This window comes from Oncorhynchus masou, chromosome 23 (genome assembly GCF_036934945.1).
Source record: "Oncorhynchus masou masou isolate Uvic2021 chromosome 23, UVic_Omas_1.1, whole genome shotgun sequence".
NCBI lineage: Eukaryota > Metazoa > Chordata > Actinopteri > Salmoniformes > Salmonidae > Oncorhynchus > Oncorhynchus masou.
Genome location: NC_088234.1, coordinates 57,113,112 through 57,141,076, shown reverse-complemented (window position 1 = coordinate 57,141,076; position 27,965 = coordinate 57,113,112). Strand labels below are relative to the sequence as shown.

At 41.9% G+C, this 27,965-nt stretch overlaps 1 protein-coding gene across 3 annotated transcripts in view; it reads left to right on the top strand.

Moving 5' to 3' along the window:
• Window positions 1–453: 453 nt before the first annotated feature.
• LOC135511104 (probable E3 ubiquitin-protein ligase HECTD2) overlaps window positions 454–27,965 on the top strand; it is a 40,185-nt gene continuing 12,673 nt past the window's right edge. For all 3 annotated transcript variants that reach the window (XR_010451212.1, XM_064932640.1, XM_064932639.1), the window contains exons 1-16: window positions 454–940; window positions 5,197–5,326; window positions 6,493–6,631; window positions 7,030–7,132; window positions 8,827–8,916; window positions 9,084–9,148; window positions 9,431–9,476; window positions 11,292–11,401; window positions 11,694–11,842; window positions 12,171–12,294; window positions 12,965–13,061; window positions 13,208–13,315; window positions 15,849–15,981; window positions 16,645–16,733; window positions 21,137–21,295; window positions 22,708–22,782. Coding sequence is in view for 2 of the 3 variants with exons in the window: in XM_064932640.1 (XP_064788712.1) it covers window positions 863–940; window positions 5,197–5,326; window positions 6,493–6,631; window positions 7,030–7,132; window positions 8,827–8,916; window positions 9,084–9,148; window positions 9,431–9,476; window positions 11,292–11,401; window positions 11,694–11,842; window positions 12,171–12,294; window positions 12,965–13,061; window positions 13,208–13,315; window positions 15,849–15,981; window positions 16,645–16,733; window positions 21,137–21,295; window positions 22,708–22,782 (1,695 nt within the window). In the remaining variant the exon portion in view is untranslated. The remainder of the gene's footprint in view (window positions 941–5,196; window positions 5,327–6,492; window positions 6,632–7,029; window positions 7,133–8,826; window positions 8,917–9,083; window positions 9,149–9,430; window positions 9,477–11,291; window positions 11,402–11,693; window positions 11,843–12,170; window positions 12,295–12,964; window positions 13,062–13,207; window positions 13,316–15,848; window positions 15,982–16,644; window positions 16,734–21,136; window positions 21,296–22,707; window positions 22,783–27,965) is intronic.

Below are 27,965 nucleotides of genomic sequence, written 5' to 3'. Positions count from 1 at the left end.
CACGGAAAACTGGAAAAATTAATGTTCTTGGCATGTTCCCATTGTCTTCAACAATATCTTAATATCTGAGAACTTGGTAACCACATTCTGGGTAAGTTCTATTTTAAAGGAATGGTCTCTTGGAAACAATCCTTGCACGTCACAGGAACATTCCTATGAAAACGTTAGTTGATGACCTAATGAGACTCTTAAGGGAACAGCTTTACTAAAGTTGTGGAAACGTTTGTTGTTAGCTGGGTAGGGGAGTTCTGCAAACTGCTGCGAAACTGGCATATTCAGGACTTCCCAGAGAGCCACGAATTAAATATCCCATTAATAGGGTATGACTTTTAGGGAGCAAATATCTAGGTTATTTCTCTAATTATGGATGTTAGTTAAATTGCCCCGATGACGCAGGATGTCTCATCTTGGAGACTGCCTCCGTTTCCAAGCTCGTTTCCATGCACCGCCTTCTAACAACATGGCGCCAGTTTACAGCGGTGCTGCCTTCCAAAGGGATGCCAAAAACCGCGCCGTAAGAGGAAAATATGATTATTGAAAGTAACAGTTAACTACAAAAAGGATAACGGTACCGTAGTTCTTATAAATAATACTTGTGTTCTTTTCATGTAAAATTCTGGAATTTGCGTGCAGCAACAGTTAGTTAGTGACAGGTTGCGCATGAGCCCACCTGCCGGAGAAACTGTGACGACGGTGGACCATTCTGAATCTTCTGAACCTGACAATATAGTGGGCGATATCCTTTGATAGAGACCTGCAATATTATGCATATTTTTCGACAGCGAGGTAACGCGTAAACGTCTCCGTAGACTCATTGTAGTGCAATAAATAACTTTATCTTTAAAAAAAGAACCTCACTGTAATGAATGAAGAGAATTGTGCGCAATCGGAGGTGGAAAGGGAAAAGCTCCCTCCAATATGCCATACGTCACCAACTATGGTAAGTGCAAAATTGTTTACTTTCAATCAGAAAATGCTTACAACTTGTTGCTGTAAAATATAGTTAATTATTTGAGCTCTTTTCTGTAATGTTTATTCTTACACAATATTTCCTTTATTCAACTACATCCTAAAGACATTACTGAACTGGCCCAGTCAAACAATGTGAAGTATTTATTTTGCTGTATGGGCTACTATTATAATTTGTTATTGTCAGCATCCCTACTATAAATGGCATTATAAACTGGGTGGTTCAAGCCCTGAATGCTGATTGGCTGACAACGTATACCAGGGGTATGACAAAACATGTATTTTTACTTCTCTAATTATGTTGGTAACCAGTTTATAATAGTAATGAGACATCTTGGGGGTTGTGATATATGGCCACTATACCACGGCTTAGGGCTGTGTCCAGGCACTCCGTGTTGCGTTGTGAAAAAGAACAGCCCTTAGCCGTGGTATATGGGCCATATACTACACCTCCTCAGGCATTATTGCTTAATTCCCCTGTGGAACAAGATGCTTAGTGATTTAATTCACAAAGTAAGTGGACTTAAAGTATCAGAATAGGACCTATACCAATAATCCACACAGTTTGATGAACCAGGATATTTATCATTGGAAAAAGCATTGACATTTGTTCCCCAACAGTCCCCCTCAAAAGAGGAACATTGGAAGAGTTTTTTAAATTAAAGGGGCAATCCGCAGTTGCTACATCCATTTTTGGACTTATAAATTAATTGATTCTTGAAGAATATAACTTGTAAATTCCTCATGAGCTTAGTTCAACTGTCATACCCCAACAGAACTCAAAATATAAGCTTGTTTGAATCCAATGGTTGTAAACATTGTAAATGTAAACAAACAAATGCTTAACTATAATTTTTGTATCTTGGATGGTCAGTTCTTACATCAAAAGCTTTGTCTATGAATTTAAGAGTGGTTAGATTTCTCCAGGCCAATCCCTCAACTTTTTACCGTACAGAGGCGGGTGGGACCGCTTTGTTATTGTTTTGACTGCGGATTTCCCCTTTAACTATCCAATATGGAACCCAGAATTTTTCATACTAATGAAGGCATAATGTCTGGAAATGTCATAATGCTGCTTCTTTCTTTCTTTCTTTCTCTCTCTCTCACACACACACACACACACACACACACACACACACACACACACACACACACACATTCCCACCAACACACTCATCACACGGTAGCATCATTGTAGTGATCTAGATAGTAAACGTCCTGGAAGAGCAACATGGGAAGAGATTTAGGAGTGAGGCAGACTTTTCCACAGACACAGACAGTTATTCTCTCATAAAGTGCTGCATTTTGGCACAGCCATGAATAACAGAATAGAAGGACAGGAGTGGTCGAGGAGGGAGGGGGAGGGAGGAGAAGAGGAAGGAGGAGAGTGATGTTTTTATCCAGAAGTTAGGGTTGTAATATAAAGAACAATTCTGTAATTCAGAGGAGAGGAGCCACACCAAGAATCACTTCGCCCGTGATACAATATGTGTTATTGTGTCACATCATCATTTTCAGACTAATGTAGTCCTAATATCTGGAAATGTGGTAATGCTGTTATATCTCTCTCTCTCTCACACATACACACACACACAAAGTCCATTCCAGCCTGGCCCTGTGTATCATTACACATAATGCTGAACACAGCAACTGCCTTGTGTGTCTCGCCTCACCATAAATAACACATTATTCCTATTTTTCCCTCCGTAAACAAAAACATTATTAGATCCTCTGAGTCCGCTTGGGAAAGGAAATGTTTAACTGTTTGTTTTTTTTAAATACCAAAGGCACACTAAAAGCAACACTAATAAAGTTTAAACAAACTAAGCAGTTATTCGAACGCATGGAAAGTATAACCCAGTTATAGGCATTTCTGGTTATTAATGTTGTTAGAAGATGTGTCCTTAATATGAGCAATGGGTAAACTACAACTCTAAAATCAACTGAAAGGTTTGTGTGTGTCTAATGTATGTGTGGTGTGCATGCGTGTACTGTTATTCTTTTTTCTTTAAGAGTGTGTCGCGTGAAGCTCAGTTGGTAGAGCATGACACTTACAGCGCCAGGGTTGTGGGTTTGATTCACATGGGGGACCAGTACAAAACCAATAGTCTTAACACTAGGTACTGAAAGTCGCTCTGGATAAGAGTGTCTGCTAAATGACTGGAATGTACAAATGTAAATGCATCCTTCTTTAAAAGCGTTTTAATATGAGAGATGGAGAGATAACACACACTCGGTGTATCTCTGTGTGGCAGCCTCTTTTTGTATGTTAATGGAGTGTGCTGTTTGGAGATATTGTTCCTGTCTGTGTCTCTGATGAAGAGGTTGTTTGATCTGCCCTTTTGTACACACGAATGTTGAATAGAATCCATTGGATCGAATTAGACAACGGGATACGGGGGAGGAGATATCTTTTATCCCTCTGAAATTAAGCATCTACCATATTCCACTGAGGTGCATTTTTTTATTTTTTTTTATAGATGTCAGTGTGATTAGCACAAACTGAAAATGTTTTTGAAATTGTGCTAAACAATAGTTTTTACAATATGAGGCATTGGAGACAATATTACTGTCTGTATCAGAGTAACTCCATGTGGAGTGCTAATGGCATAATCAGGGAAGATTTTTATGGATGTAATTCTAATCTCAGTGATCTCATTAGGATTGTCTGGACTTGAGAAGTTCCCTTCCCTCTCTCTCTCCCTCTCTCCATGTCATCTGTAAGACATGTGTTTTCTCCCCCTCCTCTTTGTTCGGTGGAGAGTTTTAAGGTGTCAGGACCTGCTGCTGTGCATATGGCTGTAGGCATTGGTGAGAGCAGCAGCAAGAAATAGGAAATTGACATCATATATATATTTTATAAACTGGTTGTCGGATTCACCTTGGGTGGAAAAATCACGTGGGCCACTTAACTGAATGAAATAAATGCCAATTATATGGTATTCTATCCCTATGATACATGAGTCTAATGTGTGGGCCTAATAGGGTTTCCTCTGGCAAAGTATAAAGTGCAATTATTATTTTTCTATTCACAAAATAACGGTAGCGGTAGTAGCAGTTGTTAGGATAAATAATGTTGGCAACTGTTGGGGACATTCTCCCCAACAGAGTTTACAGAACACTGGCAGAGCCAGGTAGAAATGCCTTGTGCCGCTTCCTGGGCTATAACATAGCCATAATGAGCAGTGGTGCACAACTGGTTGAAATCAATCATTTAGCCAACACGGTGGCTATAGAAAACTCTAAAAGCAGACTAACTAGTCTATCATGGCATCACATTCATAGGTGTGTGTACATTCACACGTCTGCGTGTTCAATTGGAGCTCTGAGAAGCAGCAACAAACAAGAACACACACAGTAATCAACCTAAATAAATGCACAAACTGAAGGAAAATAACTTCACTTGATTAACAAACATAGTCTAAGGACAAGAGGGAAGTTTAATAGCAACAGAGCTCATGATTCAGACATTCAATTATCAAGAAAATGGGGGCAAATCAGACTTAAAGGCACAGTGCAGTCAAAATGGTTTTTCCTGTGTTTTGTATCATATTGTACAACTGCTGATGACACTAACACTGTAAAAGTGTGACTTTTTATCAGTGTTAATTCCTGATATTTGCAGGTTTAAAATACAATTTACACTGGATCTTCTAATCAGCAGGTTTTGCATGGGTGGACATCACCAAGCGGTATAAGTTAATAGATCAATAACAAAGAGTTCTAAACCTCTCTACCAATAACAGATACTTTTCACTCCCTTAGGCCCCTCACTCAGACTACTCCCAAACAGTCCTAGAAAAATGATTGCTTGAAAAAGTGTTTTTTTGCTAAAAAAACAAAAAAACAAAAAATGGAACAATATTACAGTAAGATACCACATTACCCAGAAATTATTTCATATTAAAATACAAAATGGCTGCATTGGGCCTTTTAAGTCAAGAGCACACAAGGGAGAGGAGGGCTTGAACTTGAACACGCCTGTCACCATCACAAAGTCATTCTTGAGCAAAGTTAACCTCTAACTCCTATATGAAACGTTTCCCAACAGCACAAACTGTAGCAGGAGTTCCATTACTCCATCGCTGTTAAAGTGTAAGACTCAAAGGCCCTTTGAACTCTAAGCCCACTACAAGAACACACAAGAACACACAGGCATACATACATAATTGTACATTGTTTTCAGTTCAGTTTTCCTCCCATTATGATGTAATCTTCTTGTGACAGGATTTGGGGCGTGGTGTGAAACAGCCCTTTCCCTCCCTCAGCACGTTCATCTCCTCCCTTAACCAGCGGAGGGAGACGGGAGGCCGGTTCAGTGTGGGCACAAACCAGTGTCTACCAGGTGGACGACATGGTGAGTTAACAACACTGGGCAGATTCACACACTGTGGTGGTCTACAAAGACACTGGAGAAACATAGCCCTCGCGTATCCTACAATAATCTCTCCTCTTTCCAACCTGATTCCTGATGGGCTTCCCTATATTCACACAGAAGCTGGTCTCTCCACTGGATACAATGATATGTCACTCACCACTGTACGGCAATGGAGACATTGTTTATTTAGTTCAATGAACAAAATGACAGTATATTAAAGAACAGTTGTCAGGCCTGCAGTGCACACTAAATCTATTTAGTCGCTGCTGCTACTGATGCCAAAATAATTATGCGAACATCTCTAATTATGCGAAATGAAAGCCATATGAAGGCTTATTTTCATGGCGTATACATGTTGGTGGAGAGGAACCATGCAGCAGGAAAGCATTTTCAAGCATTTGTCATTTCAAATGTAGTTGTTTAGATTCCTTGCCTGATTTATTGTTATGCACAAACTATATGATTGCTCTGCCATTTATGCAATCAATATGTTCCATCACTTGATATTTTGTAACCTCACTGAAATTGAAACTCTGTTACCAATGTAAATTAATACATGATATTTGGCAGAAGTTTAAGATTTTCTTCCTCTGATCTTCAAATGAGATGTCTATGCATAAAAGGGTTTTGATAGGAAAACAAAAGCATGGGCAACATGAATAGGATGAGATGAGATGGGTCAGCTATCTGAGGTAATGATGGATGTCATCAATTGTTTTGACCTGGCAACAGCCAGCAGAAATAGTTTAACAACTTCATTGTGTCTTCTTGTGAGAATGCAATCATTAGTCTGAATACACTGTTGTCCTGGCCTGTTAGGTCCTGAAAAAGATTGGTAGAGGCAATAATGTGTCCATACTTAACGGAAAGTCGGTATTGGTTAACTAAGGTCATGCAGTGAATGTACTATGTGATTACAGACTGATTGGGTCGAGTTTAATTAGTGTTGTTAGTGAAGCCAGTCTGAGCAAGTCGCAATCTAAGGATCTCGCAATCAAAGCCTTGTGAATCATGTCCATTGTGGAAGCTATGTATATCGTCTTTGCAAGCAGTAACAAATATATGTACATATCTGCCACACAATAGTCATGTGTATGATACTCTGTGTAAAGGGAACTAACTATGTGGGTCTTGTAATTTCCCAGGGAGGGAGCTACCTCCTATTTGCAGTGATGTGAGGCAGAAACAGAGGATCTCCATCGACACACTTCCCCCCGAGGTGAAGGCCCCGTTCCCCTCTGAACCTGTCATCCCCCTCCGCACTAAGACCATCAAAGAGTTCCAGTGAGTAACACCTCTCCCCATGACCTCCATTTGACCCTTTAACAGTGAGTAGCATACCTTTTAACAGTGAGTAGCATACCTTTATGATCGTCACGACTTCCCACTGGGCACAGACGTCATTTCAACGTCTTGTTTTGATTTCAATTTGGTAGAGTTGTCAACTAACGTAAATTCAACATGAAATAACATCATGTCATTGGATTTAGGTTAAAAGTTGGGTGAAAATCATTGACTGTTTGCAAATCCAATCAGTTTTCCATTTTGATTCAACATCAACACATAAAAAAATGTTTGTTGAATTGACGTGGAAACAACATTGATTCAACCAGTTTTTGTTCACTGGGCTATGATTCGCTATGACAATGATTTATTGATGGATTCCTTCCACTGTGTTGCAGGGAAGACATGGATCGAGCCACAACCTCAGGGGACTGGAGGGATGTGAGGGATTTCTACCTAACCACCTTTGACTCCTTTCTAGAGATCAATGCTGCCTTCAAGGTAATGGCTCTTGAAATGGCTCATTCAGGCATTTTGTTATTATGTTGTGAGTTATGATTTCCCCAAACATACCTTATCAATTTTAGAATATTCCAAACCCTTTGGTTTAGTTCCTCGTATTAAATGATTGTTATTTGCAGCACCTCTTTCTCCATTGTGAATTCTCTTAATGAAAGCATGCAGAGCATGTGTTCTGGAAAGTGTTATTCATGAGGAAATCAACGGTACATAATGTAAGAGAAAAGCTGCACTCGAAAGTACTGACCCTGACTTCTTCCAAATGTTCATTATGTTACAGCCTTATTCTAAAAAAAAAATTTTTTAAACTCAACACACAATACCCCATAATGACAAAACAAAAACTGCTTTTTTGCAAATGTATAAAAAAGAACATCCAGAAATATCATATTTGCATAAGAAGTCAGACTGTTTACTCAGTACTTTATTTAAGCGCCTTTGGCAGCGATAACAGCCTCGAGTCGTCTTCGGTATGACGCTAAAATCTTGGCACACCTGTATTTTGGGAGTTTCACCCATTCTTTCTCTGCAAATCCTCTCAAGCTCTGTCAGGTTGGATGGGGAGCATCACTGCACAGCTATTTTCAGGTCTCTCCAGAGATGTTAGATCGGGTTCAAGTCCGGGCTCTGGCTGAGTCACTCAAGGACATTCAGTGACTTGTCCCGAAGCCACTCCTGCGTTGTCTTGACTGTGTGCTTAGGGTCGTTGTCCTGTTGAAAGGGGAACCTTCACCCCAGACTGACGTCCATTAGCACTCTGGAGCAGGTTTTCATCAAGGATCTCTGTACTTTGCTCTGTTTATCTTTCCTTCGAGGGTCTCACAGTCATTGTCACTGAAAAACATCCCCACAGCATGATGCTGCCACCACCATGCTTCACCGTAGGGATGGTGCTAGGTTTCCTCCAGACGTGACACTTGGCATTCAGGCCAAAGAGTTCAGTCTTGGTTTCTTCAGACCAGAGAATCTTGTTTCTCGTGTCTGAGAGTCCTTTAGGTGCCTTAATTAAGGGCAAACTCCAAGCGGGTTGTCATGTGTCTTTTACAGAGGAGAGCTCAACAGACAATTCCTTCAACCCCATGGCTTGGTTTTTGCTCTGACATGCACTGTCAACTGTGAGGTTTTTATATAGACAGGTGTGTGCCTTTCCAAATCATCTCCAATCAGTTGGATTTAGTCCAGATGGACTCCAATCAAGTTGTTGAAACATCTCAAGGATGATCAATGGAAACAGGATGCACCTGAGCTCAATTTCGAGTCTCATATCAAAGGGTGTTTTACATTTTTTTATATATTGGCAGAAATGTCTACATTCCTGTTGTTGCTTTGTCCTAATGGGGCATTGTGTTTAGATTGATGTGGGGGAGAAAAATTTTTTTTAATCCATTTTAGAATAAGGCTGTAACGTAACAAAATGTGGAAAAGGGGAGGCGTCTGAATACTTTCCAAATGCACTTATAAAGGTCCGAACCTTGTTTAGTTGGCATTGAGCAAGAATGGTTCAACACACACTGCCATTGTTCAACACGCACACACACACTCTATGTCTTCACTGCAGACAAGCCCAGGGTTTGGCTGTAGCAAGTGCCCGTTGTTTGAGCTGTTGTTAAAAAGGCCTGAAATAAAAACATTTTAACAATGAGAAATGTAAAATGTTCCTTTTCCTCCTTTCTTAGAGAGAAGCTAACGCCCCATTTAACACAATCGAGGATTCTGGAGTCAACTCAAAATTTTTGAATGCTGTTTATGATGCTTTACTCTGCACAGTAAGTACTGCCAATGTGACCTTTCTATGGAAGAGGATATCATATGAGAAAACAAATGAAGTCCTATTCAGATTTTTTTTACCATGAAAGTGCTTCCTGAAACTAGCAGAATTTGGGTAATTTCATCCAATTCAGAGGTTAACTCATGTTTGTTTGTTTTGTTTTAGCCCCAAGACATCCAGAAATCAGTGTTGAAGGGAATCATTAACAGCCTATTAAGAGAGTGGAAAGGGTGAGTGCTGCTTTCAATTTATACCGCTACTACCATTTACTGTTACTATGCTACCTGTTGTTACACTGCAGCAACCATTTACCATAAATAGAGCATTGCTTATGAGAACTAAATGACATTCATACAGTTTGGCATCTAATTAAACACATTTCTTTTCAAATTTGTTGCCATTTTTTTGTTGCCACATTGTGCTAGTTTGGATGATATATGATGTCTCATTAGGCTGACGGTATACATTTTGATTTTCCTCCTTTTGCTGAAAACATTGTGTTGTGTTTTCAGCCCCAGAACGAAAGATGACCTGAGGGCATACTTCATCTTAGTTCAGGTAACATTTACTTCTTAAGATAACATCTTATTAAGTACATGCACCAGTACGTTTTGTTTGTAAAAGTTTCATTTTATAAGGTATAAATTATGTTTTATTCTTTGTCTTTGTGTTGAATTCCCTTGTGAAAACTCTTGGATTGGTGTAAGTGCTTAGTAAATCCCCATGTTGTTAAACAGTTAATTTCAGGACAGAAATAAATGGCTATAATGCTCCCGTCATCAGATTCTTGGTTTCCATTAATCCCTGTCATTTCCTGTGGAAAGTGGGTTATTTTGTGCTTTCCAAACCACCACTGCCACAGGCTTAAAGGGACTGTTAGGGTCCCGTATCCCCTGTAATACTCTAGCCTCTGTAGTATTCTAGCCCCTTTAGTACTCTAGCCCCTCTGGTACTCTAGCCCCTCTGGTACTCTAGCCCCTTTGGTACTCTAGCCCCTTTGGTACTCTAGCCAGTGTAGTATTCTAGCCCTGTTGGTACTCTAGCCCCCGTGGTACTCTAGCCCCCGTGGTACTCTAGCCCCCGTGGTACTCTAGTCCCTTTAGTACTCTAGCCCATGTGGTACTTTAGCCCCTGTGGTACTCGGTACTCTAGCCCCTGTGGTACTCTAGCCCCTGTGGTACTCTAGCCCCTGTGGTACTCTAGCCCCCGTGGTACTCTAGCCCCCGTGGTACTCTAGCCCCCGTGGTACTCTAGCCCCCGTGGTACTCTAGTCCCTGTGGTATTATATCCCACTGCAGTCGCATGTGAAGTGATACAGAGGCAGCCGTTCTGGCTCATTGAATTCAGTGGCAGGACTTCTTTCTGCCCTCACGTCAGTTTTTGAAGATCGTTCTGGCTGTAGTGCAGTGAGTCTCTGTTTGCTTTGGTGGTCTAAGTGTCTGTGTTTTTCATAGAGAGACGGTAGTTATTGGTTTTGGTCTGATGTCTAGATGCTTATATCAGATGGTAGTGCTGGTTCAGTATGTCTTGTTTCAGTGTGCTGTGGCAGTGGACGTTCTTCTATTCCAACAGTACACTGTGTCTCTGTTCTTCTTACACCTGGGCACTTTTTACTGCAGCAGTAGTGTTCTGTCTGTTGGTATAATGCCTAGCTGTACAGTACAGTGGCCAGGTTAAGCAAGACCAGCTGGAATCCTTAGGCCTCCTCCCTCTCCATGCACCCCATTGACTCCAGTCGTATGTCAGGCAGTCAGTCCACAGCAGTACTGCAACAACTACTCTCTGTGCCCTGAGCTAGCTGTGTGACTAGAGTCGTGGATTTGACTTCACCTGTTTCACCTCACATAAAATCTAGTAACCCTAGTCCGTCGAGAGAAAATGCTAATGATGTCATTCATTGAAATACTCTGAGTAAGTCTGTACTTGCTGTAACTAACAGTGTAGGACAATTGTAAACAAGATTGTCTATGGCAATTCTGTTTTTTGTTTAATTTCCTCTATATAAGTGTAGGCCTATTCTCTTGTTACACGTTTGTGTAAAGAATGTGGGTGGTTGTTCGACCGGGAGATACACAGCACACGTCTGATCAGCCAGATCCCTGATGTCATGTTCCTTGTTCTCCATGGAGACTGGGTGAGGTCATCCTGGACTGCTGGAATGTCGGTTTCCTGTGTGATGCTGTTCTTTCGGAGAGGCTGAATGTTTTATGGTTTTCACTGAAGTTCAGTGCATAGAAACCAATGAAATGGACTGGACTATAGTCAGCTTTTAAAGCTTTCTCTTGCCTCTCTTTTCTCTGAATTGGTGCAAGGCAATTTTGCAGTACATTCTGGATTTTTAGAACAGATGACATGTGTTTATTTGTTTTCTAGAACCCTCAATATTCCAGCACCAGTACCTATGTGATCTATGCCCACCTACTGAGACAGATAGCTGGCCTGTCCGAGGCTGACCACCATTTCCTAGTGCACTGGTTTAAAAAGTAAGTGCAGTCTACAAAGTGTGTCTTAAAGCCTCAAACATTTATTATTATAAACCATGTGTTTGTTTCACACTAACACAGCCCGCAGTTATGAATAGGGGTTGAGTAGTGAAGTATTTGATCTTCATAGAGGTGACTAACACCCAGCCTGTATCCAGTTTGAGTAGGCATTACACAGTCTCTCCCTACATGCTGTCACACCCAAACACTACCTAACGTTCACTCTGGCCTGTGGTAACCTAAACGTAGTGTGTGTGTGTGTGTGTGCTTCCTGTTCCTCGCCCCTCCCCAGACTGTCTCCAAGGCGTTTCAGGCAGCTGGTGGAGCGTTTTCTTCACTTCATCTCCACTCGTCTGTTACCTGCTCCTCCTGATGAACTGCCCCCTCTGACCAGGTGCTCCTGGTGGATCCCTGCTGCCACCAAGGTCCTCGCCCTCTTCAGTAAGTCATGTCCACAACATCAGGAACAGGGTATTTTACCCGGTGTACCCCTGGAGCTGTTCAGTGGATTCTGGGTAACCCCACAGTGCTACAATATGAGCCCTGTGTTATCCAGTATGTGCTGTAAAACCTGATACACATACCAGAGACAAAGTGAAAGTGTCATTGTTCAAGGGAAGCTGTAGGTTCAGGTGCTGTCAGCAGGGCCGGAGGGGTGACATGGTTTTTCATGCATATAGAATCTAGGTAGAGATTCTATCTCGGGTGTAAAGTCCTTTAGACACGTGTAGATAAACTCTAATGCCCTTGTATACCCTGTCCCCACCAGATGCAGCTAACAGCATATCCACGCCTCCTATCATGTCCTTCACGGACTTCTACAACATCACCTTGGACCACATCGACATCATGGAGCAGTACCACACCTGGCAGAGCCACGGCAACTCCAACAAGTGAGTCCCCAGTTTACAGGATCAACACTCGGATCCCATATTCAGGGTCCAGTGTTTTTCCTAATCAGGACATTTTCTGAGCCCTTCTTATAGGCCATAACTTATTGGTTAAACATCTTCCAATTCTGAACATAGTTAGGAAGTCCTGCTGGGAAGATTGTAAACCACAGCATGTCGTTTTCCCATTTCCCATATCAGCCAGTGATTGACAGCACATGATACTGAGAGCAGAACACACGGCACATTAGATATTCTTCTCATAAGCTGCACATGTTTTTCCTCTCTCCCTGTGTGTCTGTTCCAAGTTTTTGATGATACAGCTCCCTCTTGTGTGCCATACATCACATGAACAGCTAAAAGTGCTAATGCAGCGCTACTGAAGGTTAGCCTTCCCCAGCTCTTCTCTCGCTGTGACAACCCTCAGTGGAACAGCTCTGTGAGTCAGAGCCGAAACTCGAAACAGAGCACATCACGCCTCCATATGGTGTGACCGTCAAGGGACACATATTATGGAGAGAGAAGGATATTGCACAATGATTCCTGTTTCTAAAGATGGAACTGATTGTGGAGCAGTCCAGAGAGTGTGGGCTACTCTCTTCCTCTTTAAGGAAATCCTAAAGGGTCCATATTTTATCATCTTCTTCCCAAGTGCATTTCTTCTCCTCCTCAGGTTCTCTTTCTGCCAGTTCCCATTTATCCTGTCAACGGTGGTGAAGAAAGCCATCATCCAGAGAGACTCAGAACAGCAGATGATAAGCATGGCCAGAGTGAGAGACAGCCTATTATCTTCTGTCAACCTTCCTCTATCAACACAGTTGTCCCTGAGCTGTGCATGAACTGAGATGCATATGATGTACAGTGACCTGCATTCATATTAAAACCTTTTCGTTATGTGTTTTTTCTCTCTCTCCAGCAAAGCCTGGTGAACAAGGTCTCTCGCAGGCAGAGAGTGGACATGAACCTGTTGTTCCTCAACATCAAGGTACGACGGGCCCAGCTACTCAGTGACTCATTGGATGAGGTAAGACCTCCTAACACACCTAGCGTTAGGTGTGGTCGAGACGTTGTGGAAACACTGTCCTCTGTGTGTGTATATATATATCTATATATATATATCAGTAGAAGTTGGAAGTTTACATACACTTAGGTTGAAGTCATTAAAACTAATTTTTCAACCACTCCACAAATTTCTTGTTAACAAACTATAGATTTGGCAAGTCGGTTAGGACATCTACTTTGTGCATGACACAAGTAATTTTTTACAGACAGATTATTTCACTTATAATTCACTATATCACAATTCCAGTGGGTCAGAAGTTTACATACACTAAATTGACTGTGTCTTTAAACAGCTTGGAAAATTCCAGAAAATTATGTCATGGCTTTAGAAGCTTCTGATAGGCTAGTTGACATCATTTGAGTCAATTGGAGGTGTACCTGTGGATGTATTTCAAGGCCTACCGTCGAACTAAGTGCCTCTTTGCTTGACATCATGGGAAAAAGAAATCAAATCAAATTTTATTTGTCACATACACAGATGTTAATGCGAGTTTAGCAAAATGCTTGTGCTTCTAGTTCCGACAATGCAGTAATAACCAACGAGTAATCTAACCTAACAATTTCACACAAGTGTAAAGGGATGAAGAATATGTACATATTGTAGCAATGAGACAAGATAGTAACTACTGACAATTGGATACCACGAAATTGGGGAGAAAGGGGGTAAAAAAAAAAATGGGAAAAAATAAATATATATGTACATAAAAATATATGAATCAGTGATGGTACAGAACGGCATAGGCAAGATTCAGCAGATGATATAGAGTACAGTATATACATATGAGATGAGTAATGTAGGGTATGTAAACATTATATTGAGTGGCATTGTTTAAAGTGGCTAGTGATACATTTTTACATCAATTGTTCCATTATTAAAGTGGCTGGAGTTGAGTCAGTATGTGGGCAGCAGCTACTCAATGTTAGTGGTGGCTGTTTAACAGTCTGATGGCCTTGATAGGAGCTGTTTTTGTCTCTCGGTCCCAGCTTTGATGCACCTGTACTGACCTCGCCTTCTGGATGATAAGCGGGGTGAACAGGCAGTGGCTCGGGTGGTTGTTGTCCTTGATGATCTTTTATGGCCTCCCTGTGACATCGGGTGGTGTAGGTGTCCTGGAGGGCAGGTAGTTTGCCCCCAGGCACTACTGGATATAAGAGCAACGTCAACTCAACAACATTACGACCAGGAATACGACTTTCCCGAAGTGGATCCTCTGTTTGGCCCACCACCCAGGACAATGGATCGGATCCCAGCCAACGAACCAAAACAATGTCGCCGTAAAAGGGGCAGACGAAGCGGTCTTCTGGTCAGGCTCCGGAGACGGGCACATTGCGCACCGCTCTCGAGCATACTACTCGCCAATGTCCAGTCTCTTGACAACAATGTTGATGAAATCCGAGCAAGGAGAGCATTCCAGAGAGACATAAGAGACTGTAAATCATCCAGGACCTCGTCAAACCCCTCAGGAAGGAGACTCATTTTGTCTCCTAGAGATGAACGTACTTTGGTATGAAAAGTGCAAATCAATCTCAGAACCACAGCAAAGGACCTCGTGCAGATGCTGGAAGAAACAGGTACAAAAGTATCTATATCCACAGTAAAACGAGTCCTATATCGACATAACCTGAAAGGCCGCTCAGCAAGGAAGAAGCCACTGCTCCAAAACCGCCATAAAAAAGCCAGAGTACGGTTTGCAACTGCACATGGGGTCAAAGATCATACTTTTTGGAGAAATGTCCTCTGGTCTGATGAAACAAAAATAGAACTGTTTGGCCATAATGACCATTGTTATGTCTGGAGGAAAATGGGGAGGATTGCAAGCCACAGAACACCATCCCAACCGTGAAGCACGGGGGTGGCAGCATCATATTGTGGGGATGCATTGCTGCAGGAGGTACTGGTGTACTTCACAAAATAGATGGCACCATGAGGAAGGAAAATTATGTGGAAATATTGAAGCAACGTTTGACCCAAGTTAAACAATTTAAAGGCAATGCTACCAAATACTAATTGAATGTATGTAAACTTCTGACCCACTGGGAATGTGATGGAAGAAAGAAAAGCTGAAAAAAAATATTCTCTCTACTATTATTCTGACATTTCACATTCTTAAAATAAAGTGGTGATCCTAACTGACCTAAGACGGAATCTTTACTAGGATTAAATGTCAGGAATTGTGAAAAACTGAGTTTTTAAATGTATTTGGCTAAGGTGTAAACTTCTGACTTCAACTGTGTGTGTGTGTGTTAAAGAAATATATTATAAAGAAATGTACACTTTATTAAGTTATCTGGTTCTAATGGTGATAGAAAGCACATAACACTACAGCACAGAGCCGTTAGTGGACCCATTGCTTCCCCCTCGAAAGCCCATCTGCTATTTTGCTCTGGAGGTTCTGTCACCATGGCTTGATTTGGAAAACCTTCCTGGCCGTAAAATGCAAGGTTTGTGTCTCTCCTCCTCCCCTCCCCCTCCACCCCTCCCTCGCCTTGTCCAGCTGAGCAGGAAGAGAGCAGACCTGAAGAAAAAGCTCAAGGTCACTTTCGTAGGAGAGGCGGGGCTCGACATGGGCGGCCTCACCAAGGAGTGGTTCCTGCTGCTGGTTCGACAGATTTTCCACATTGACTATGGTAAGACATGGAATGCAGGACAGGACATATATTGGCCTCATTTAGAAACTTTCACATAGAATCCATATATTGCTTAAAACCCATGCAAGATTCATCAAATGTTTTTCCCTCTCATTTGAGATACTGGAAGAAATGGAAAGCAAATCAGCTTTTATTAAATCTCAGCAGAAGTAGAATATTAGCCATAAAGCCATTCTCACACTCCCAATAAAAACCTAATTACTGTGAAACACTGGCGTGAGCTTGTTGCTTTTGGAGTCATTGAGTCTCTCCTTTTCTCTCAGTCCTCCAAGCCCAGTTATTCTTTCCATAGATATATTTTCAGAGATGCGGGCCGCTTGCCTAGACTGTATGAGAACTGTGCCCGCTCATTAGAAACGCGAACCAACCCATCTACACTCAAGTTTTTTTTTCTTGTCAAAAAGTTAATGTTAGGCACAATAATGTTTCATGTTTGAAGGTCAGAGTTTTTATCTGGTTAAGGAAACTGTTGAATGCACCTGTGAATGTTTTCGGTCAACTTCTAGAATACTACTATATATAATATTATTAGACTAGACATTGAACAGACGTTTGTGTTACATTAGGCCTGTGGAGGGGTTTTCCCAGTCCCATTTATGCTCCCTTCACTGGATTATATATCAAACTTGTTTGTTTTTTCAGGCATGTTCACCTACTTGAAGGATTCCCGTTGTCATTGGTTCAGCAGCTGGAAATGTGACAACTACTCAGAGTTTCAATTGGTCGGGACTGTATCCTTTCATTCCTAACCCAGGAATTACTGTGTCAACGGTTTCAGATATGCAGCAATCTGCACCACACACACAGATGAGGCAGTGCTGGAAAACCACACTGGAGAAACTGATACTTAATGTATTTGCGATGCTATAAATCAGTCTAACCATTGCAATATATGCTTATTATCTATATTTAATAGGACTTAGATGAAAATTTCACTGTATTATGTAAATCCCTTTTGCAAGACATGAACAATAACAGAATCTTCATGATATAATGTTAAGCATGAGGTTGTTTCCTGCATTCAAAAAGTAAGAGATACGAAAAAGTAACATTTCAAACCACTGAACATAACATTTCTAACACTTCTGAGATAAAGCTGATCTGGACAGCTGGTCTATCTATATATTAGGATGCCAGCGGCCACCAAATCATCAAATTGACCTAGTAATGCTATTACATTCATATGTCATGTCAATGTAAGCCAACATAATCTGACAACTTGTCCTCACTTAACCCACTGTACATTCCTATTTATCTGCGAATGTTAAACCTGTTGTGTTTTAGTTAAGATATTTATTACATATACGTATATTGTAAACAGCCTGAAGTGGGCAATATCCTTTATCTGTAGGTAGTCGTCCTTTGTCTGTAAAGACCTCATGGAGAACTCATGACTTGCAAACTTTGACCTAGGATTGTCCTCTCTTGACTTGATCTACTGGGTTGCAGTGCCTGAAGAAGACACTGTCGATACAGAAGTGGAATCCATGGGTGTGGTGGTGTTAGTGCTGTTAGGACTGATCACGAGTGACTGCAGCGCCAACACAGAAACCACTGTGCTGTGATTGGCCGGCCTATTGGGCGTCTGCCTCCTAGTGGGATGTTCCAATTAAGCAATTAAATATATTTTATAAAGCCCTTTTTATATCAGCAGTTGTCACAAAGTGCTTTACAGATACCCAGCCTAAAAACCCAAAGAATAAGCAATGCAGATGCAGAAGCACATAGGCTAGAAAAAAAACTCCCTAGAAGGCAGGAACCTAGAAAAAACTAGAGAGGAACCAGGCTCCAAGGGGTGGCTTTACCGGATGGAGATTTAAAGGGATAGTGTGAGATTTTAGGAAATTAAGCACTTTTTCTCATGGATACCATTTGTATGTCTGCATCCAGTTTGAAGGAAGTTGCTAACTAGCGTTGGCGCAATTGCTAACTGGTGTTAGCGCAACTTCCAGTCATTGTGCTAACACTAGTTAGCAGTTGCGCCAACGCTAGTTAGCAACTTCCTTCAAACTGGATGCAGAGACATACAAATGGTACCCAGAGTCAGAGGAACCCATGGATAAGTGGAAAAATCTCACTATTCATTTAATATTTTGTTAACTTTCACCTCAGTATTTGGAATCATATCAAACATTTTGAGTGAGTCTCTCACTGTAAACATTTGCCCCAGATGTTGTACAGACTGAACAAAGAAATTGTTAAAAGAACTGGAAGTAGCTATCCTCGACCAATCTTCCATCAACTTTCAGTTTTATATCTCCCTTAAATGTCCCATGCCTCTTAAACTATGTTTTTCCAAAGTTGTTTAGTCACCTTTCGTCTCATTTATGACGTTAATGAAGAAGTCGGCTTTAGATTTTCTGAGCTCGAGGACGATCTTGTTGAATATCTTTGTCAACATCTAGTCCAATTGTTACTGGTTTCTATAATGCACCATCCCTGTTTTCATTAACTGCCATAGGGTGTCAATTCATTGAAGTAAATTGAGAGGAACCAGGCTCCAAGGGATGGGCAGTCCTCTTCTGGCTGTTCCGGGTGGAGATTTAAAGGGATAGTGTGAGATTTTGGCAATTAAGCCCTTTTCTACTTGTTCAGAGTCAGATGAACTCATGGATACCATTTGTATGTCTCTGCGTGCAGAACAGGCCAAGAGTTATAGATCTGAGACTACATCTGAGGCCTCTGAATCCCTATCCTATTCAAGAGCTCAAGGCAGTAAAAGGCAGCCTGTCAAATAAAAGCCAGATGGATGAGGAAGAACCCTCTTATAGCTCACAGACTTTGATACGGATGGTGGATCACAGCCACTTACCTCTGAGATTTGTTTACACTGAAAGTGTGTTTCCATGATGTTAGAGTTGTGCTTTGCACGGTGCAGAGACAGTGCACACTGCATGCTGTTCCTACTTTGTGCATGTTGTTTGCAGTTTGTACACTTTGCAGTAGTCTTGTGCTGGAATTGAGCCTGCATATTGCTTTAACTTGCAATGGGATGGGTAGAGACACGTGTTGCAAAACGAGACTATAGGGACAGGTTCAAAGGAAGAGATTTATTTTTCAAACTGTTCCCTTGTTGCAAACGCCATGCTCTCTACCAACTGAGCCACACGGGACCACTGGCATTACCGCTCTGAGCCACACGGTTGTCTTGGCATTACCTCTCTGATTACCCCCCATTTGCCTCATGCAGTGTGACATCTCCTTCGCATAGAGTTGATCAGGCTGTGAGAAGTTGCTGGACATTGACGGGAACTGGAACACGCTGTCGTACACGTCGATCCAGAGCATCCCAAACTTGCTCAATGGGTGCCATGTCTGATGTGTATGCAGGCCATGGAAGAACTGGGACATTTTTATCTTCCAGGAATTGTGTACAGGTCCTTGCGACATGGGACTGTGCATTATCATGCTGAAACATGAGGTGATGGCTGCGGATGAATGTCACGACAATGGGCCTGAAGCCCATTGAAGATCTCGTCACAGTATCTCTGTGCATTCAAGTTTCCATCAATAAAATGCAATTGTGTTTGTTGTGCGTAGCTTATGCCTGCCTTTACCATAAATCCAGCGCCACCATGTGGCACTCTGTTCACAGCGATGATGACAGCAAACAGCTCGCCCACTTGCCTTACACACTGTCTGCCATCTGCCCGGTACAGTTGAAACCAGGATTCATCCATGAAGAGCACACTTCTCCAGCGTGCCATTTGCCCACCGAATTCAGTTACGAAAATGCAGATGAGCTTCCCTGACACTGTTTCTGACAGTTTGTGTGTGAATTCTTTGGTTGTGCAAACCCATAGTTTAATCAGCTGTCCAGGTGGCTGGTCTCAGATGATCCCACAGGTGAAGAAACTGGATGTGGAGGTCCTGGGCTGGCGTGGTTACACGTGGTCTACGGTTGTAAGGCCAGTTGGACGTACTGGCCACCCGATACTTGTTTAGTAGAGAAATTAACATTCAATTATCTGTCAACAGTTCTGGTGGACATTCCTGCAGTCAGCATGCCAATTGCATGCTCCCTCAACTTGAGACATCTGTGGCATTGTGTTGTGTGACAACTGCACATTTTAGTGGCATTTTGTCCCCAGCACAAGGTTCACCTGTGTAATGATCATGCTGTTTAATCAGCTTCTTGACATGCCACACCTGGCATGTGGATGGATTATCTTGGCAAAGAAGAAATGCTCACTAACAGGGATGTAAGCAAATCTATGCACAGAATTTGAGAGAAAATAGCTTTTTGTGCATATAGGAGATTTCTGGGATATTTTATTTCAGCTCATGAAACATGGGACCAACACTTTACATTGCATTTTATACTTTTGTTTAGTGTATTAGGTCTTTGCCCTCAAATTCCCCAAAATAACGTTGTGTGAAGCTCCTTCCCTCGGTGTTGCCTAATATTGTACGGTGAGATTTCCAACCGTTGAAGTACTTGGAAAGCCAATGACATTAGAGTTTCCGAGTAGGTGGCAGTGTATTTTCTTCACTACGGCAACCCCGTTGAATTTCTCATGGTTCTGTGAGTGTGAAAGCGTGTGCACAAAAGTGTGTATGTGTGCATGTCTTAGAGTGTTGTGCGTGTCTGTGCAGTTTGCATACATGTGTGTTTGTGTGTGTACTCTTGAATCCAGGCACCCACTCTACCTGCAGTTAACACATTATAAACTGATCTTTGTGTGGGCTTTAACTCTAAAATACATCCAGAGTAGCTTCCTCATTTGGAGGCAATATGGAGACGAGGCAGCTAGGAACGTGTTTGCGTGCGTGCGTGCGTAGGTGATGGAGAATTAATGGGATAAATGTCCTGTCCACCTGCTGGGTTTTGTGGGGAAGGGGCGGTGGCTGACGTAGTCTGAGCACACACAGTAACACAATGTAGTCATTTACTCTGTCTTGGTGTAATTTAGAAACATTCTTCGTGCAGTCTGGTCTCTGTGTGCTTTCTGGGCATCAGCCCAAACATTCACAGTCGTATGGTACTGTACGTTATGTTCAAGTTTCCTGTGTTATTGTGTTGCACTAATACATTCATTAATATAAGACACTGATCCTGCTTTGGTGAACAGTGATCACCTAAAATGGCCTGATCTGTCTGTGAATCAATGTCTGGTCCTTGACTCTGTGCCAGCTCATGGGTCTCGCTGTGTACAACAGCATTGCTCTGGATATCCACTTCCCTCCTTATTGTTACAAGAAGCTCTTGACTCCACCCATTGTGCCATGTGACCAGAATACTCCCATCGGCATGGCAACCGCCACCCTGGGCGACCTGCAGCAGGTTATGCCGGTATGTCTTCTCTGATTGGTTCATCTGAAGCACAGCATTTAGAGTAAGAAATGTACTCATTAAGGATAGACATCCTCAACAGTAGGTCAGTCAGACCAGTGAGGATCACAATACCCTTTTTAACCAGGTGGGGGAACCACAGTTTAGCTTATCTTTCTTTACTCCCAAATGTTTTCCTTTGGGCTGGATCCAATCTCTGAAACTCATATGAATTCTTAAAAATGTATCAGTATTTTACACCTTTCATTCTTTTTGTCCAATGTGAAATAACTCTACAGTCTCTTATTCTAAAATGTACACACCTATTGCTGAGATGGTGTTTCTCTGTGTAAGAATTTGCTTTTAATTGTTAAACTGTGCCAGATGTTTGCCTCCTAGTTTCTTGGGGCTTTGTTCATAGTTTCATAAGAGTGGGGCGTTGTTCTCTGCCCTGTCTGTCATACTCCCAGTGCCACAGTAATGCTGCCCTGGCTCCCTTTGGGACATGAAAGGCAGGCACAGCCATGCCACTATACCACTGATCAGAGACTGTCCCTTCATCCTATGTAACTGCTTTGCAGCTGGGCTGATTCAAGAAGACGGTTGAAAGTCGCTTTGCTGTACAGTCCCATCTGCAAAGGCAATTGACCTTTTGCTAAGCCCCACCCCCCTTGATTACTATTGCAATCTCTGACAAAAAATTTATGGGAAGCCTATTTTCCCGTATGAACTACTGGCGAAATCTCAAACCGTGTTTTTAGTATATAATGAAATTAAATACAGATTACCCCATGCTAATTAGCAAACTCTCGGGTATGTTGTGGTGGACTATCATTACAATTGCTAAATGGGAACCTGGCAAAATCGTTTGTAGTGTGTCTAGCCATTGAATGTCTCGGAATTCACTGTCCGCGTGTAGCCAAAGCTACAAACCATTTTTCGAGCTAACTAAAGCTCTCAAATCGTATCCTGATGTCGACAGCAGATGAGAGTTGTATTAATAACTTGGCTGACTTAGCTAGCTAACACACATTTTTAGAAAACTGGCTAGCTAGCTAGTGTTAGCAAATTTGGGTAGTCAATGAGAAGCTAGCAAACAATGTAACAAAAGTATAATTTCAGATTTAAAAAAATACTCCAACAGACTCTGCATTTCAGGAATCACAGTACCCCTGTTCAATTATCTAACCAATAGTTTTTTGTTGTTGTTAAACTTAATTTTTCCCACTGCCCTCACGGGCTTACATGTGTTTAATATGTGTTGAATGATTTGCTGAATACAACAGCTGATTAGCTTTAGAACAGAAGTTTGCTAACATAACATGCTTATTCATGCAGCACACACAGTAATGCATGACCCGTGTCACGCTGTGTGCAACGTACAGTCCATTTGAAAGGAAATAATAAAAGTGACAAAGTATTTGCTATTTCAGGATCTGGCTCATGGGCTTGGAGAGCTCCTCTGCTATGAGGGCAATGTGGAAGAAGACTTCTATCTGACCTTCCAGGTATGGACCTCTCCTATGTATTAACAGTGCAAGGCCAACAGTGCACTATTGAACAGGACACATTGAGCAGGACAAGTTCACCAAATTGCCCCAGTGAGAAATATGTAATTAAAAAGTTCAAATGTACATAGATCAAAAAAAGAAAAGGATCAATTAGTTTGGCTAAAGTGTTCCCCAAACCTTCAGAAGGTTTTGGCCTTACATGGTTTTAATTACAGACTCCATCAAGATGACCAGGAGTTAGGCCTCCAGGGTGGCGCAGTGGTCTAGGGCACTGCATCGCAGCGCTAGCTGTGCCACCAGAGACTCTGAGTTTGCGCCCAGGCTCTGTCGCAGCCGGCCGCGACCGGGAGGTCCGTGGGGCGACACACAATTGGCATAGCGTCGTCCGGGTTAGTGAGGGTTTGGCCGGTAGGGATATCCTTGTCTCATCTTGCACCAGCGACTCCTGTGGCGGGCCAGGCACAGTGCTCACTAACCAGGGTAGCCAGGTGCACGGTGTTTCCTCCGACACATTGGTGCGACTGGCTTCCGGGTTGTAGCCGCACTGTGTTAAGAAGCAGTGCGGCATGGTTGGGTTGTGTTTCGGAGGACGCATGGCTTTCGACCTTCTTCTCCTCCGAGCCCCGTACGGGAGTTGTAGCGATGAGACAAGATAGTAATTACTAACAACTGGATACCACGACATTGGGGAGAAAAGTGGGTAAAAAAAAAGATGACCAGGAGCTGTTTAATGATTTTAAAGAGTGACTCAGTTACATGACTTCACCTATTAACAACCATACTGTAATACTGAATTGATGGTGTGTCACTGGTAATAGAGCTACGTGTCATTGTGTGTGGGTATGGAGGGTCTGAAGGCTGTGGAGATGCATTCTCTCACGCCCTCCTCAAGACTAACACTCCAGTGTGAAAAGCAGTGACTATCACTGTGTCCGAATTGCCATTGGAAGGAGTGGGATCTGGGTAAGGCCTTGATTTTCATCATTAGTGATCATGAAACTTAGACTGAATATGCGGTAGAGATAGAAGAACGTCAGAGGTCAAAATCAATCCATCACCACTAATCATGAGTTAGGTGGTCACACCTCGGAACTATTATAAAATTGTGAGATAATTATTTTGAAAATGTGCATTTTGGCCCCTGAGTTGAGGCCCAAGGTTTCAGCCTTTTACTGAGGTCTTTCACCCTTTTACTGAGGCAGAGATATACTCGCTGACCTGTATTCAGTTCCCGACCACCACCATACATTACCCCTCTATGCTATATCTATAGACATATCACATCATATAGACATGCACTCAGTGGCCAGTTTATTAGGTACAATAGTTTATTAGGTACAATTTCAATAAAATGGTTCGCTCCTACAAACAGTGGTCGTGGCTTGCTATATAAAACAGGCAGAGGCATTCAGTTACTATTCGTTTGAACGTAAGAATGGGCAAAACGAGTGACCTAAGCCGCTGAGCGTGGGACGATCGTCGGTGACAATGTTCCAGTATCTCAGAAACGGCCTGCCTCATGGGCTTTTCACGCACGACAGAGTCTAGGGCCCTCAAACTCAACTCTTCACGTCGAAGCCAGTTCCACTGCACTTTTTCATTGTTGCCTTCTAATCAGGGACAGATTTTCGACCTGGGAACTGGGAAACCAGGTGGGCTCAAATAATTGTCAGGTAGAACAGAAAAACAGCAGGCTCCGAACCTCGTAGGGTAAAAGTTAAATATCCCTGGTCTAGGGTTTACCGAGAATGGTGCGACAAAAACATCCAGTTAGCGGCAGTACTGTGGGCAAAAACAGCTGGTTGATGAGAGGTCGGGAGTGGCAAAAATCGTGCAAGCTAACCGGCGGGCCACAAACAGGAAAACAACGGTGCAGGTACGACAGTGGTGTGCAGAACGGCATCTTGGAATGCACAACTCATCAGTCCTTGTCATGGATGGGCTATTGCAGCAGACGACCACACCGGTTTCCACTCCTATCAGCTAAAAACAAGAAGAAGCGTCTCCAGTTGGCACTTGATAACTAACACTGAACAATTAAGGAGTGGAAAAACATTTCCAGGTCCTACGAATTCCCATTTCTGTTGCTTCATAGTGATGGCAGAGTCAGGAGTTGTTTGTAAGCAGCATAAGTCCATGGCTCCATCCTGCCTGGTGTCAATGGTACAGGCTGGTATAGGTGATGTAATGGTGTGGGGAAGGTTTTCCTGGAACACATTAGGTTCCTTGATACAAATTAAGCAACAATTCCACGCCCCGAAGAATTCAGGCTATTCTGGAGGAAAAGAGGGGTCTGACCCGGTACTAAATGGGTGTACCTAATAAACTGGCCACTGAGTACATCATATAGACATACAGTGTGTTCGAAAATGATTCATACCCCTTGACTTTCCACTGTTAGACTAATTCTAAAATGGATTAAGTAAATGTTTTTCCTCATCAATGTACACACAATACCCCATAATCACAAAACAAAAACAGGTTTTTCAATTTTTTTTGCACATTTATTAAAAACCAGAAATAACTTATTTACATACAGTACCAGCCAAGTTTGGAAAAACCTACTCATTCAAGGGTTATTTATTTGTACTATTTTCTACATTGTAGAATAATAGTGAAGACATGAAAACTATGGCATTCTCTCAAACAGCTTCACCTGGAAGGCTTTTCCAACAGTCTTGAAGTAGTTTCCACATATGCGGAGCACTTGTTGGCTACTTTTCCTTCACTCTGTGGTCCAACTCATCCCAAACCATCTCAATTGGGTTGAGGTCAGGTGATTGTGGAGGACAGGTCTGATGCAGCAATCCATCAATTTTCCTTGGTCAAATAGAATACACACAGTCTGGAGGTGTGTTGGGTCATTGTCCTGTTGAAAAACAAATGATTGTCCCACCAAGCGCAAACCAGATGAGATGGCGTATCTCTGCAGAATGCAGTGGTAGCCATGCTGGTTATGTGTGCCTTGATTTCTAAATAAATCACAGACCGTGTCACCAGCAAAGCACCATCACACCTCCTCCTCCATGCTTCACGGTGGGAACCACACATGCGGAGGTCATCTGTTCACCTACTCTGCGTCTCACAAAGACATGGTAGTCTAAAATTTTGACTCATCAGACCAAAGGACAGATTTCCACCAGTCTAATGTCCGTTGCTCGTGTTTCTTGGCCCAAGCAAGTCTCTTATTATTATTGGTGTCCTTTAGTAGCCTGATTCATGCAGTCCTGAACAGTTGATGTTGAGATGTGTCTGTTCCTTGAATTCTGTGAAGCATTTATTTGGGCTGCAATTTCTGAGGTTGATAACTCTAATGAGGTTGATAACTGTAATGAACTTGTCCTCTGCAGCATAATTAACTCTGGGTCTTCCTTTCCTGTGGCAGTCCTCATGAGAGCCAGTTTCATCATAGCGCTTGAAAGTTTTTGTGTCTGCACTTGAAGAAACTTTAAAAGTTCTTGACATTTTTTGTATTGACTGTCCTTCATGTCTTAAGTTCTTACGACTGAGATCCTGTTAACGGGATCGATATGACAACAGCCAGTGAAAGTGCAGGGCGCCAAATTCAAACAACAGAAATCTCAATTAAAATTCTTGGAAACATACAAGTATTTGACACCATTTTAAAGATAAAATTGTTGTTAACGACAAAAGCACACCATCTGATTATGTTAGGTCAGTACCTAGTCACAGAAAAGCACAGCCATTTTTCCAGCCTAAGAGAGGAGTCACAAAAAGCAGAAATATAGATAAAATGAATCACTAACCTTTGATGATCTTCATCAGATGACATTCATAGGACTTCATGTTACACAATTCATGTATGTTATGTTCGATAAAGTTCATATTTATATCCAAAACCTTAGTTTACATTGGCACGTTACGTTCAATAATGTTTTGCTTCCAAAATATCCGGTGATTTTGCAGAGAGCCACATCAATTTACAGAAAACCTCAAAATAAACATTGATACAAGAGTTACGCATGGAACTTTAGATAACCTTCTCCTTAATGCTGTGTCAAATTTCGAAAAAGCTTTACCGAAAAAGCACACCATGCTATAATCTGTGTACGGCGCTCAGAGACCAAAACGAGCCATTTAGATATCCATCATGTTGTGGAGTCAACAGAAGTCAGAAATAGCATTATAAATATTCACTTAGCTTTGATGATCTTCATCAAAATGCACTCCCAGGAATTCCAGTTCCACAATAAATGTTTGTTTTGTTCGATAAAGTCCATTTATGTCCAAATACCTCCTTTTTGTTCACGCCTTTTGTTCACAAATCCAAATTCACGACGCGCAGGCCAGACGAAAAGTCAAAATTTTCCATTACAGTGTATAGAATCCATCTTTAGGATGTTTTTAACATAAATCTTTAATAATGTTTCAACCCGAGAATTCCTTTGTCTTTAGAAATGCAATGGAAAGCAGCTACCTCTCACGGGAGGACACCTGAATGCGCTCATGGCCTTCTGGCAGACCTCTTACTCAATCAGCATTCATTCTCTCCTCCTTCACAGTAGAAGCCTCAAACAAGGTTCTAAAGACTGTTGACATCTAGTGGAAGCCTTAGGAAGTGCAATCTGACCAAATTTACACTATCTTGGATAGGCAAAGAGTTGAAAAACTACAAACCTCAGATTTCCCACTTCCTGGTTGGATTTTTTTAATCAGGTTTTTGCCTGCCATATGAGTTCTGTTATACTCACAGAAATCATTCAAACAGTTTTAGAACCTTCAGAGTGTTTTCTATCTACTAAAAATATGCATATCTTAGCTTCTGGGCCTGATGAGCAGGCAGTTTACTCTGGGCACCTTATTCATCCAAGCTACTCAATACTGCCCCCAAGCCATAAGAAGTTTTAAAGTAATGATGGACTGTCATTTCTCTTTGCTTATTTAAGCTGTTCTTGCCATAATATGGACTTGGTCTTTTACCACATAGGGCTAGCTTCTATATACTACCCCTAACTTGTCACAACTGATTGGCTCAAACGCATTAAGAAGGAAAGAGAGTCTTCAAATGAACTTTTAACAAGTCACACCTTATAATTGAAATGCATTCCAGGTGACGACCTCATGAAGGTTGGTTGAGAGAATGCCAAGAGTGTGCAAAGCTGCCATCAAGGCAAAGGGTGGCTACTTTGAAGAAAAGGATGGCTACTTTGAAGAATCTC